At 34.3% G+C, this 13,552-nt stretch overlaps 1 protein-coding gene across 1 annotated transcript in view; it reads left to right on the forward strand.

The window, feature by feature from the left end:
• LOC124447430 (glucose-6-phosphate exchanger SLC37A2-like) overlaps positions 1–13,552 on the forward strand; it is a 125,401-nt gene that overhangs the window by 11,400 nt on the left and 100,449 nt on the right. Inside the window, exons 5-8 of the mRNA XM_046998354.1 lie at positions 6,197–6,275; positions 10,689–10,824; positions 11,010–11,030; positions 12,958–13,013. Coding sequence (XP_046854310.1) covers positions 6,197–6,275; positions 10,689–10,824; positions 11,010–11,030; positions 12,958–13,013 — 292 coding nt within the window. The remainder of the gene's footprint in view (positions 1–6,196; positions 6,276–10,688; positions 10,825–11,009; positions 11,031–12,957; positions 13,014–13,552) is intronic.

Consider the following 13,552-nt stretch of genomic DNA (forward strand, 5'->3'; position numbering starts at 1 on the left):
CGGAATTTCCCCCATTTCGTCCACAACTGGTTTCTTAACATGTTGTTCGTTTAAAAGCTCATTTTCGAAGGTTTGGACATTCCAGGAGGCAATCATCTTCTTTGTGTGTATTTTCCTGTTGGGAAAATGGTTGAATTTCGTTCTCCTTAAAGATTACATTCCGAGCTTTGATGATTTTCTTTGTGGTAAACTCCTGCAATATATATGCTGTACTGTTGCTGTAATGGCCGATAAACTTCGCTTTCTCTGATCTACGATTCAGTTTTCTCACGTTTAGTTTTCTTTTTATCGCGTAAGCAGTGCATCCAAATTCTTTAAGATGATTTCTCCTCGCTGTTTTCCCAGTGAAAAATTCAAATGGACTCTTTCCTTCACTGCTATTTGCACTTACGGTGAGATTCCTAATATGTACAGCGGTATCTAGAGTACATACGAGTGACATACGACTCTATAATGGTCACAAATGAGAAATAACACAATTTCTTCAATAATACATTGATATTTGCATTCACTTTTGCTTGTATTTGTCTTGACTCTGGAGCAACCATTTGATAAATTTAATTGCTGAAAAGTTATTTTATTCGCACATTCATTTGTATGTTTCAGTTAAATTTGGTGTCTGTTGTGCGCTATGTTTTAATCTATTAAACGGTTTAAATGTATCAACAACGGTAGTCTTGCGCTGGAGTTGCCATAAAGTAAACTCCCGTACAAAAAATATTGAGCAGTTATTCTGAGAACTATTAGCGCATTTGTACACTATGTGTAATCTTATATTAATATATTAGTAAGATAAAAATCTTGGGCAAAAATAACAATTAGATGTACTTGTAATATTATTAATCGTTGTGGATTTACTCCTCAAATGTTGCATTCATTTTATTTATTCTACCAAAGAAATATTTGGTAGTTTAGTAAGGAATCAATCAGATTGCACATTAGCTTACATCCAGACTCCTTTTTAAATTTATAAATAATTTATTTAAGTCTTTAAGATACTGATTTTGCAGTTAAAAGACTGAATTACATCAGCTAGAACTTTAAAAACATTAAAAGTAAGTTGAAATTATACGCATAATATGACACATATACGTAACAACTCTCATTTAATTCAAATATTTATAATGTACATTTATTTCATATAGCACGTTTTCAAGGCATTATTTATACGTTGTATATTTAGTCGCTTTCATAAATATGTATTTCCTGGGTGAAAGTGTGTCAAAAAGCGCTCAAATACTGGCAATAATAGTTCCTCGTGATACTTGCTGACTTTGCTTTATACATGTGCGTGTGTTGAGAACTCAAGAACATCGCTGTAACGACGGTCAAGTTCAAAGGACGCCATGCGTGACCGCGCGCTCGGCCCAATGTTTTTGCACCCCCTGCAATATGGCTACGATAACGTTGAAAAGGTCTATTTAAAGGAGCGATTTCTTCTGGTATAATTTCCTTGCCAAGTAGCGGATTGAATAACCCTTTCGTTTGCATAAACTCTGTGAATTTTGTACTCCATGCTAGATTGTCATCAGCATTTCCACTAAGCCATTTAATTGTTCGACTGTCCATCTTCAATATCCTGGGCCCATAACCTGTTAACTTTTAATGGAATAGATGCGTTTATTGAAGAAAGAAAGTTCGCTTTAGTTAAGTGACAATATAACTTGGCGGTAAAAGATACAATAATAACTATAACAATGTTAATCCTTGAATAGACTATAATATATCAATATATCAACAGTTTAAGAGAAGTTTGTTTTGGAAGTTCTGTTATCTTTTCCTAAATGTTCGTGTGACTAAACTACTAAACTTGGATACCATGATGATAAGTGTGTACTTAAATGGCTCGATATTCATGCACGTGGCAGTAACTTTAAGCCTAGTTCTCATTCATCGCAAAACGTCGCTAGTATCGGCGACGTTTATCGTCTATGGTCGGTGATGGCCTCTCGATGACCTTGTGTTCTCATTCATCGCAAAGCATCGCTCACCATCGGCGATAATCGGTGATAGCCGATAAGCGCTTTGAGAAAAAAATGGCTCCTTTTAATCTGAAATTGAATATTTTAATTTCTGTGCAGCTTCAATTGTATTTATTGGCTTTGTTAAGGAAAAAACAAATTTTACTCAGATTAAACAAACCACGGAAGAGAAGGTTTTGGATAAGAGAAATGTTGAAGAAATGCCAGAAGGAAAGTCAATTTCATATTTTGGTTGAAGAGTTAAAATTGCACGATCGAGAGTATTTTTTCAAGTTTTTAAGAATGAATCCAGAGAGGCTAGAGCATCTATTAAATCTTGTTGCCCCCTACATTACAAAAAAGAAATGCAACAGCAGAATACCAGTTTCTGCAGGAGAAAGACTTGTCATTACTTTGCGATATTTAGCTACGGGGGATTCCCAACAATCCCAAGCCTTTAATTTCAGTTTGGAAAAAAGCACAGTTTGCAATGTCATAAGAGAAACATGTAGTGGAATATGGAATTCTTTATGTACCACATACCTGAAAGCACATTGCAATTGAATGCCCTGCTAATAGTGGATCTAATTTTTTTTAATTACAAAAAGTTTTATAGTATCGTATTGATGACCATGTGCGATGCTAGGTACTGTTTTACATTAGTGGATATTGGAATTAATGGAAGAGACAATGATGCACAAATTTTCAACAATTCAGCAATTGGCAAAGCTTTGTCAAATAATGAATTAAATGCTCCATCCTGCAGTTCCATTGTTGGCCATACACTGCCTTATGTTGTTGTATCCGATGAAATTTTTGCGCTCAAACCATGGTTAATGAAGCCATATGGGGGTAAAGGATTACCACAAGAGAAAGAAATATTTAATTACAGACTTAGTCATTGCAGACGAATAATAGAAAACAGTTTTGGCATCCTTTCAGCAAGGTGGAGGATTTTTCGCTGCTCAATCAAAGCCAAGCCTGAAACAGTTGACTTGATTATAAAAGCATGCTTATGCCTGCATAATTATTTACAGCTAACATACAATGCCCATTACATCCCAGCTGGTTTTGTACATGCTGAAGATAGTACAGGTAATATAATACCTGGCAACTGGAGAAGCATTACATTAGATGATAATGGTGCAATGGAAGCATTCACAGTTGGAAGGGCAAATAATAGATCTTCCTGTGAAGCTATTGAAGTTAGAGAAAAATTCAAGAAATATTTTACAAGCAAAGAGGGATCCTTGTCTTGGCAAGTCACTTATGTTAATAGTTTTTAAAGTTAACTGACATATTGTCTGGAGTATAGTCTAACCATAATTCGCACCTTAGCATAACCTTTAGCCACTAATTCCAGGTTTCATATAAATGAAATTATTATGTTGTTAATAGCCTTGTTATTACAATAGTTGACCACATGGTTTTATTCACAGATCAGTGATAGTTATTTGTAAAAAGCCAACCTCATTGCAGCATAATTTAGCATACTTGTGTGTATGCAAAAAACGTTTGAGTTAAAATTTATCCTATCAACATCTTTTTATGCTCGGTGGCAAATGAAATTATTCGCTCCAGGACTATTGACTCTGATGTTATCTACAACATTTACACTGCATTGCAAGATTTTTGACATTGTAAAATATATATTTCCAACTAACATATATTATGAACATTAATTTTAAACAATATAAGCAATAATAAGTTAATCAGTATGTTACTCTACTTGCTAAAAACTGAGTTATCAACAAACTAAATAGTGCAGTAACTTACTTTGTGTGGAAATGATTAATTCAGAGTTCCTTGAAGTGCTTATAATTGATTTAATATCTTTGAAAGTTCTACAGTTGTATTTTTTGGAAAATTACATAAAGTTAGTGCACTGAGTAGTGAAGTTTTATTACTGTAAGCAACAAATTTCTTCTGAAACTCAATAAAGTAAATGTCTTATCCATCAAATAACAAACCAAATGATATAAACCTGTTGTGACAATAGCTGATATGAAACTTTCAATTATTCCCATAATTTGCTTGTCTATTTGGCACAGAACCAACAAAAGTTGGAAATGAATTCAAGTAATTTGGCTTTGAAAAACCTCCATACTCAACTTCCATTAAAGCCTTCTCAATTAAGTTCCTAATTAAAGCCTTCTTTTTTCCATCAAGCCTTCTCAGTCTGGGGGCTAAACTCAAACAGTAAAAGTAATCTTCATCATTCTCCACATTAGGTTTATCTTTTTGGCTGTTTTCCAAACATTTTAAGGACTTGTCCAACTTTGACATGGCTTCTTTAATTTGTTCATCAGTTTTTTCAATTGCATTTTGTTATTGATTTTAGCTCCAACCCAGCTCATACCACTACCATCTCTTTTTTGCTTTTTTATTGACTGCTTTTGGTGGGTCCCATTTTCCGTGTCTCTTATTTTCGCCTTGAAAATTGTCATCTACAGATATATCTAATGTTATATTAGTTTCCTCATATTGATCATTTTCTCTATTTGATAACTCTTCAACCAAGTCGGGATCTTCTGCACCAAGTGTAACTATATTTGAGACACTGTCTTTGGTTGTGTTTGGTTGACTAAGTGATAGATTTAAGTTACTTGTCCCTTGTCTTGAAGTCATATGGATTATAAGCCATCGAAGATTCTCAAACCTTTGATCAATATTCGGAATATCGCTTACTCCAGATCCAGACTTTAACTTTTGTTTTGAAAGAAAGCGCGAAAATGCAGTACGAATAGTCTTGTATCTCCTTGCCACTTCTTCTGTTGTAGTTTCAAGCAATTCAGCTATTCTTTGCCAGCAGTTAGCTTTCTTTCGTTTGTCACGAAAACCGTTTGTTCGCTTGTCGTATATCGTGGGAAATTCACGAATAATTTTCATAAAGCTTCTATCATCGTCCTTTGCTTTAACAGCAAGAAAATTTAATGCTTGCACTGAATCGAAGTTTGATTCTTCGTCATTTTCAAAAGCAGCCATGTTGGACTAGATTATGGAAAGTTGTCGGTAATGATCGGCGATGATCGCAAGAAACAAACCGTTTTGGCAGCGCCGACGCTCGGCGATCGTCACAAAAAATCGGCGACATAAATTTTAACGCGTTTTCATTAATAGTAAGCGCTCGCCGACGTCGCAAAAGCTGTATCGCCGACGTTTTGTGATGAATGAGAACTGGGCTTTAAAGAAAATCCACGTGACTTATCCCCCAGAATCAGGGAACATACCACAACTGACAAAAACTCACATATCTTTCGACACCTTTCAAAATTAATAACTATATTCTAACGAGTAAAAATCTGATCAAAGGAAAAATCATGTCTTAATCTAAGTGGTTGTTCTGTTTCAATCCTGGACTCTCTTTTCTCAATACGCCCGATGTCAATTTAACGTAACGTGAGAAACTACTTTAGTGAAACAACGTTTTATTGACTATACCACTTTAAACAGCTCAATTTACAAGATACAGTTGCCTATTTAATGAAAACACGGGTTTTGAAAAAAACATATCATTTTGACCATAATGCGCTGATACCGGCTCAGCATTTTTTCTATCATTTTGACGATTTGTTTTTGTTTTAATATAGTTTACCTTATAAACTATTCAAACTAAAGGCTGATTTCCCGTAGGGGAAAATTGTCGCGCGATTGACTTTTCGACATTTACTTTTGAATTGTGTGCTGCAGTGTTGAAACTGTTCCGGTTGAGAGCCTACAATTGAAAAGAAAGTGATCTCAAAAAGTCAATCGCGCGACAATTTGCACTGAATGGAAATCGGCCTTAAGGGGCTGTTTACATGCTCCCGGATAACCGGGATTCAGTAAGGCGTGAAATGTTTCGAGGGATTGATAGGAGGCAAAACTTCAAGATTAAAAATTAGAACTGTTTGTTAAATGCCGCATGTAATTCCTGTTGTAATTCTCAAATTAGGCCAAATTAGCTGTTTTAATTTAAATGTTTTGCTTAGTTATTAAATCAGAATATAGTGAAATTGCTCGAGAAGATACATCTGATGTTTAATATTTAATCGTTTCCATTCGCCAAAATCATTTAACGCTTGGCTGAATCCTAGCTACCCGGGCTCATGTAATCAGCGCCTAAGTGGTAACTAAAGACTTGTATGATTTATATGTCAAAGGACTAAGAGGCTAAGCTTCTTGTACGATCGTCTTTAAAAGCTATAAAGGGCAACTTATATTCATCAACATTTCACCGTTTTATCATTTCATAGATGGAAAAGACTCGAAATCCCTTCTAGGATATCTTGATGCCTCATTCCTTGCGGCTTATGCTGTTGGGATGTTCATAAGGTAAAAATGAACGGATATAAAGAAATTTGTTACGCATCTTCGACACCTTATAGCTAGTTGAAACACTTTGTTACACCTTATTATAGTTGGTTTTGTATAGCTAGTCAACTATATATGCGTCCCCAGTCCAACCTCTTATACTTCAAGATATGCTCGGTATAAGTATTGTTGCCTGAAATAAAACTTTAAACAAGGCCACGGATAGATAATTTTACTAAGGTAACGTTTCATCTTCAACTCAAACTGCTTATATTACGAATTTCAACACCCCCCCCCCATCCCTACCTTTTTTTACCTGCTAAAATAAAAGATTAGATTTCGAGGATTCTATTTATGCGATTTCAATTTAAATTCGATGTTTGAAGTGATTTTTTAAACGTTTTTCAGCCATTTTGTTGCGAACTTTTTGATCGGTATGTTAATGAGTTGTGACGTAGATAGTTGAACACGTATAATTATTGTGATTATTTGATTAGATATATAGCTTATGCGAAGTATTTTAAACATTCTACATCAACCAACTGTAAAAGCTACGTATTCTCTCTACTATAAAATATTGTCAACCAGTGGTGCAGTTGCGCATGTGAGAGACATATACCGGGGCCGCGGAGAGGTTTGAAAAGTGAGGGGCAAAATAAGAGTCTCAGAATCGGATTGTTGTTAGCAAAGTTGTTTTTAACAGTTTTATCAGTAATCATTCAATATCCAAAATTTGTTTGATTTCATTTGTAAAGTTTATTATAGAGCGTTCAGACTGAGTACTCTCGCACGGTGTTCAGGCACGGGCACCAATATGAACACAGCATTTTGATGGTGTTTGTGTATAAGTGCCCAGGTCTGGGCACCACAAAAAGAGGTGGTACCCAAGTACGGTGCTCGGGAACGGCACCAATGTGAACGACGACACCTAAGTAACGTGTACAGAGAGGCACGTATTCAGCACATGGTTTCAAGACTTGTTTACAAAGAAAAACATGAAGTTTTAAATAGACGAAGCTAGTGGGTACTACGTAGTGTGAAGGGCCTGCAGATTTTAGCCTGAACCAGGGTATCGTACTCCGGCAATCAGTCTAAACGCGCTATAATTGATCAATGTAATTTCAACTAAAAAATGAAAGTGGAACATAAGTGAGACATGAAATACTGTTAAAAATCCATACTTATAAAATGTAAGTATTTGTTAAAGCGGATTTTTATACTTTTCACTTTGCAAAGCAAGAGATTAGGAAAATTGAATGTTTGCGGCAACTATTGTGAATTTGGCACAAAAATCAACACCACAACCATTACAAAATTCATCACCATTTTGAATGGAATATATCATTCAAAACGATGACTTCTTTTATTCACGTTTTCTATTAAATAAATTGATATTTGATAAAAAAATTCTTAGCTGCGAATGACATTAATTTTGTACAGAAATATCACACTGGATAAAACAAAATCAAAGAATAAACTAAGCTTTAATGTTTAATCTACCGTGTAGTTTTAATTCCTCGTACTTTACTTCTGTCTTTCCTGTTTTGGTCTTAATTTGAAAACTACAGGTAGAAATAATTTAAACATTTTAAAATATATGATAGATTTTTATGTTCTGCATATCCAAAATCTGGAGAATGCCCGAAAACGAATGAAAGAAAATCATCAAAACTAGGAAGACCACGCGTTTCCGTTTGTGTATTCCTGGATTTTTTCTCATGCTTTTCTGATATTCATGGAGAAAGTTAATGTCATGCGCATTTTAGAAATTTTTTTTCAATTTACTTTGTAAAAAAGGCTAATAAATACCACCTTCTAATTCGTCGTTTTGAATGATAAATTTTAGTCTAATGTAGTGTTGATTGTTGTGCCCAATGTGCATTGCAAATATGGTGCCAGGTGCCAAATTCATAGTAGTCCAAGAAATAATTCATCGTGAATGTTGGGAAACGCTGTAGTAGTATATGAGGAAATGAGATTTAAGCCATTTCTTTTGACTTGAAAAATGGAAGACAAAGAAACAATGTGAGTGTAAAGCATTATTAAGTTTCATGTACTGGTATTAAAAGACTACCATTGTAAGCACAAGTAACAACCATTGTATAGAAGCTTGTGCTCATGCAGATGCATTGGCATTGCAACCCTTTAAAACAAGGATTGATTATGGCATACGTGCATACAGAGAGCTTCTAATAATTCTAAATAAAGGTTCTGACAAGAGCAGATTATGTTATTACAGTGCCACCATTAAATGAGATGACATTACAAAAATGTGAATTTTAAAAAATAGTGAATGAATTGTTTGCTTTGTCACAAAAATGGAAATTGTTCTCCTCATGACATAGAATTATATTAACATACTACATAAAAATATATATTTTTGCATACTATGTATTAGCCGTTTTTACGTTATATGTGGACTAGTTAATGTTTTTTATAGTAATTTTTTTAGACTAATTATTATTTTTCTGTGTTTTGATACTGTTGTTCTGAGCTTATTGATTTTATTTGACATGTAAGTAACAACCACTACAGCCTAGGCTGCTACACAAACCGTGTAGATGCATTGTTGGAATATATCATGGACATTTTGTTGTGTTTTGAGGCTAATATGTAATGTATTTTTTAATTTCTTTGAATGTGCCAACATGAATTCATCAACTGGTTATTTTAGGTATTGTGGTATGTGCTCTGCAATGCTAAGGAAGGAAGTTAAGTTTTGATGGAATTGCAATGCTGACCAAACAGCTACTGATCCTCCAGTTGCAAATGCAAAATTTGTAGAACAATCGGATTGCAATTCATTTTATTAAGTATTTCTTGCTCTTCTAAATCCTTAAAGAACTTCATCCACTGAGTTGTCCTAGTTTTTCTTAAATAAGACAACCAAGACTCTATTCTCTGATTCCTTGGCGATGGGACATATTGATGACTGCGCAAATCGTCTCGAAAAATACACTGCAACGAAGCCATAATGCCATTTTCAGTTCCAAGATCTGACACTAATTTCATGGGCATCCTTTTAGTTGTTGAACTGTTTAGCGATATAAAATACCGCTACTATACTTTTTGGTAGATTATTTGAGCGTGTGTTGTATAACCATAATACCTTCCTGCTCCAGCCATCAATGGATCTATGTATGGGGAAGCCGAAAGTTTTTAGCTTACCATAGCCATCACAGTGCCATACCTCGTTTGGGCCCAGATTATAGTACGTTCTCCGGTGAAGTTTATGAGCCTTTCTTTGCTCTACCCCTTGAGGATCGAGTTGTTTCATTAAATGCTGCACAACAACCCTTGCTACAGCAATTTCTTGAAACTTTAGTGTATGCCATACATGTCGGTATCCTCCGATACAACCAGGTCCATCAAAGATTCTAATGAATTTAAGTTTTTTTTTAAATGTTCTATTTTTTGTCGTGACTTAATTCAAGTTATATTAAATCTTTCCAGGCCTATTATTCAGCAATTACAAAAGTGCTAAAACGATATTTTTTTACACAGTTAGACTGAATACTTTTACCATAAAATTGCCATTCGTGACCTCAGAAGTATATTCTCATGTCCAGTTACTCCAAACTCAGCATTCCGAAATTATTTTTAATAGCTTTCACAACAATCTTGATCGGTTGTGTTTTTTTAGCCATATGAACAAAAAGTAGGAAAATGTGACTATATACCAAATTTTTGACCCTGTTTAAACATGTGATTTGTGCTATTTACAATTTGTCAAAGGAAATCCCTTATTTAGTCTAACAAGACACTTGCAAAAGGTTGCAAATGTTAATATGGTGTATACAATGAAAAACACGATTCTCTAATCATAGCTTTGAACAAATTCTTTGAAAAAGTGCAATTACAATGAAAGAAATTTCGTACCAGCTTAATTAAGTTTGTGCTATATATTGTAAGATAAATATGATTATCCTGATAAAAAGCATTTTTCGTGATCTTCATGGAAGAGCAATCTTTTTTTCGATTACTATATTCAAAACACAATAAAACAGATTCCGAAAATAGACATCTCGTTTTCTTGATATTCAAAATGGTACAAAGGTATAAGTGTAATATTTCGTTTTATTGCAAAGACATCGTCAGATTAATAGTTTACAAAGCAGGCTGTGAAACTGTTATATAATTATTTACTATTTCACATCTTGCTTTGTAAACTATTAGTCTGACGATGTCTTTGGAATAAAGACGAAATATTACACAATCTGTTGTCTAAAACTCTTGTATCATCTTGAATATCAAGAAAACGAGATGTCTTTTTTCGGAATCTGTTTTATTTTGTTTTATTTAAAACTGTCTGCCTGTCCTGGGTATTACTAGATTCCATCAATTTTTATTTGTTAAAACAAAATATTTTTTGCTATACTCCTCATATGTTTGCTACCATATTATACTGCTATTCTTTATTGATTCTATGTTTAGTGGCTTCGTTGCTGAACACATGGACATACGATTATTCTTGACTGCTGGAATGTTTTTAAGTGGCTTTTTCAGTATTCTCTTTGGTTTTGGATATTTTTTGAAGATTCATTCGCTGACTTTTTTCATTTTAATGCAGGTATGATGACTTATTGGTTGTCTTTTTTGGTGGGTTAAATGCCAGATTGGCGGATTTTTTATGGCTTTTACTTGTGCTTGGTTTATATGAAATTTGTTACGAAAACAACAATTTCGAAATGATCGAATAAACAATGTTTACAGAATTGCTTATTACTTTAATGATTGTTAATTTATTTTATTTAGGTGTTGGCAGGATTTGCGCAGGTAATTTACAAAAATACGTCCCTCTGACTCCTTCATGTGTCATCTTATCATTTATTGACTAGAGGCTGCGAATGTCTTATTTGCACTTTAACAGTTGGGTTTGTAAAGTTTAAATTCGTTGTTGTCGCTCTGGTAGAAAGGAATAACTAGCCAAACGATTATTAGTTAATTTAGTTAAGCAATTCGTAGATAGAAAAAAAAAATGCGTGATCCGATATCAGGATTATACATAATGCAGTCAAACTTTCACTGATATAATATTGTATTAAACAAGCTTTCGGCTGTCTGTCTACAGCCTTCGACGGGTTATATAAGAAATAAATGGGATGGGATGTAACACTATAAATACATAAATAAAGAAGCGTATGTATTTATTATTTTTTTTGTATTTATTTAAGAAGCGTATGTTTTACTTATGTATTTATACTATTACATCCCATCCCATTTATTTCTTTTACAAGCCGTCGAAGGAGGTAGGCAGACAGCCGAAAGATTGTTTGATAAAATATTATGTCAGTGAACGTTTGACTGCATTAAATCGTAGATAATGAGTTAAACGAATGATAGTGTCTTGAGATTTTATATGAATTACCGTATCCTTGCACCAAACCTAAAACCATTCTTTCAAATAAAAAGATTCAACGGTATAGTTATGTGCAGTGGAATCAAATGTATATATTGAAACACATCATGACTTAGAGATGCTGCACACCACAAAAGCAATCAGCTGAGCAAAACGTTACTCGTGCACGTTAGCTCAGGCAATAGCTCGCTATGTGCGAGTGGATTTTACTGAGTTTTATGGTTCATGCAACCTTTTCTTGAATATCAAGCATGTTTGATATTTTTGGCCATGTGAGGCAAAAATCTCACTGTTGTCGCTGAATGCGAACTAAATTCTCGCATATCGCCAAATAAAAACGCAATAGCGAAGCGCTCTATAATCACATGACCCATTAGCAAAATGGCGGCTACAAACTATGTGATTGCTTTCATTCATTCAACGACCTTTTTAAAAATACTATCCCTTGAGAATGAAGCATGTATTTACGGTCAACAAATAAATTTGTTCCAAAGATTTTGTAATTTGTCTGCTTTGATTCCTTTGCAATTTTTTCATGCGCATTTAGCCTTTTTTCTCTAGTTTTTAAAATAAGGCAATCAAGCAAATAAGAATAGTTTGGCCATGACTCCGACGAGTTTGTCTTCTAAAATGTACGCGTTCATCTCTTTGTGTGTAGCCGATATTTGAACTTGTCGTAAAAGAACGCGTCGTTTGGTTCTTTAATTGGTTCCTGGTTGTATGTGAGCGTCCAGCTCGCATTCAACGTAAACTGTAAGATTTTCGTTTCGCTGGTCCAAAAATATCAGACATGCTTGATATTCAGGAAAAGGTTACTTTGGCCCTAAAACTCAACAGAATCGAACGGTAAACAAGGAGCTATCAGCTGATAGCTCTCGTGTGCTGCATGCTTTATGTCAGACCGGCAGTAGGTTGGTGTCAAAATATTAGCTGCTTATTTTGTGACATATTTTGTGGCATATTTTCCATGAAAACATATGAAAAGCATTAAACAGCCAACGGCATAACGTATTCATTGAAATCCTGAACACATTTGACTAAATTAAGATCTCGTTTTACTCGTTGACATTTAATTGAAAGTAGTTATTGGCGTAGCTAGCATCGATAATTGGAGGGAGAGTGGCATTATTCATGTATGCTTTACATAATCAGCAGAAAATTTTATTGTAAAGAGTCTTAATTCGACAGAACATGAATATATTAATAGTGTCCCTCACAAATATTGAGCCGGCTACGCCACTGACAGTAGTATACGGTGCTGTCAATCGTTTGTTCAAAATCGAAGAGATTTTGTTTTGTCTGCTTTTTATTATTTAATTGAATGTTATTAATGGTTATTTACAGTCATCGGGTTGGCCAGCTGTTGTAGAAGCTATTGGAAACTGGTTTGGCAAAGGACAGTAAGTACAATGAGCGATATTTGAGAGACTCTCATGTTCATTACTATTTAAAGACATATAATGCTAATAACTCATTCATAATTTTTATCATTTCACCATGAATCAATTTTTGTGGTTATAGCCGCTGCGCATTCGCAGACAACCACTATGCTATACTAAAAAAGTGCCTGTCTGTCCGTCTGTCATAATTCTTGATGATATGACGAAAAATGCCGTTTTGAGCGTTCTTAGAGTTCTTCGGAAAGTATTGCAGACAGATAATCAATGATTTAAATTTTATTTTAATTTGTCATTTCGTTCGCTCGCTTGATTGGTTCAAGAGAATGTTCTATGAGGCTAAGCCAAGTTCTGCGTGTTGAAAAGCAATTCTAAAAAGCAATTTTGCGATTCAAGTAATAAGCTTGTTGTATTTTGGTCATATTTGGTATGGTCATACTTAGTTCAAAAACTAAGCACTTGATACATGTCGTACTTTGTATATTGAATCTTAACAAATGGAGAACATTTAACCCGTTGCCTATACAGTTTTATGCAATAAC

This window comes from Xenia sp. Carnegie-2017, unplaced genomic scaffold, assembly GCF_021976095.1.
Source record: "Xenia sp. Carnegie-2017 unplaced genomic scaffold, XeniaSp_v1 HiC_scaffold_22, whole genome shotgun sequence".
Taxonomy (NCBI): Eukaryota; Metazoa; Cnidaria; class Anthozoa; order Malacalcyonacea; family Xeniidae; genus Xenia; species Xenia sp. Carnegie-2017.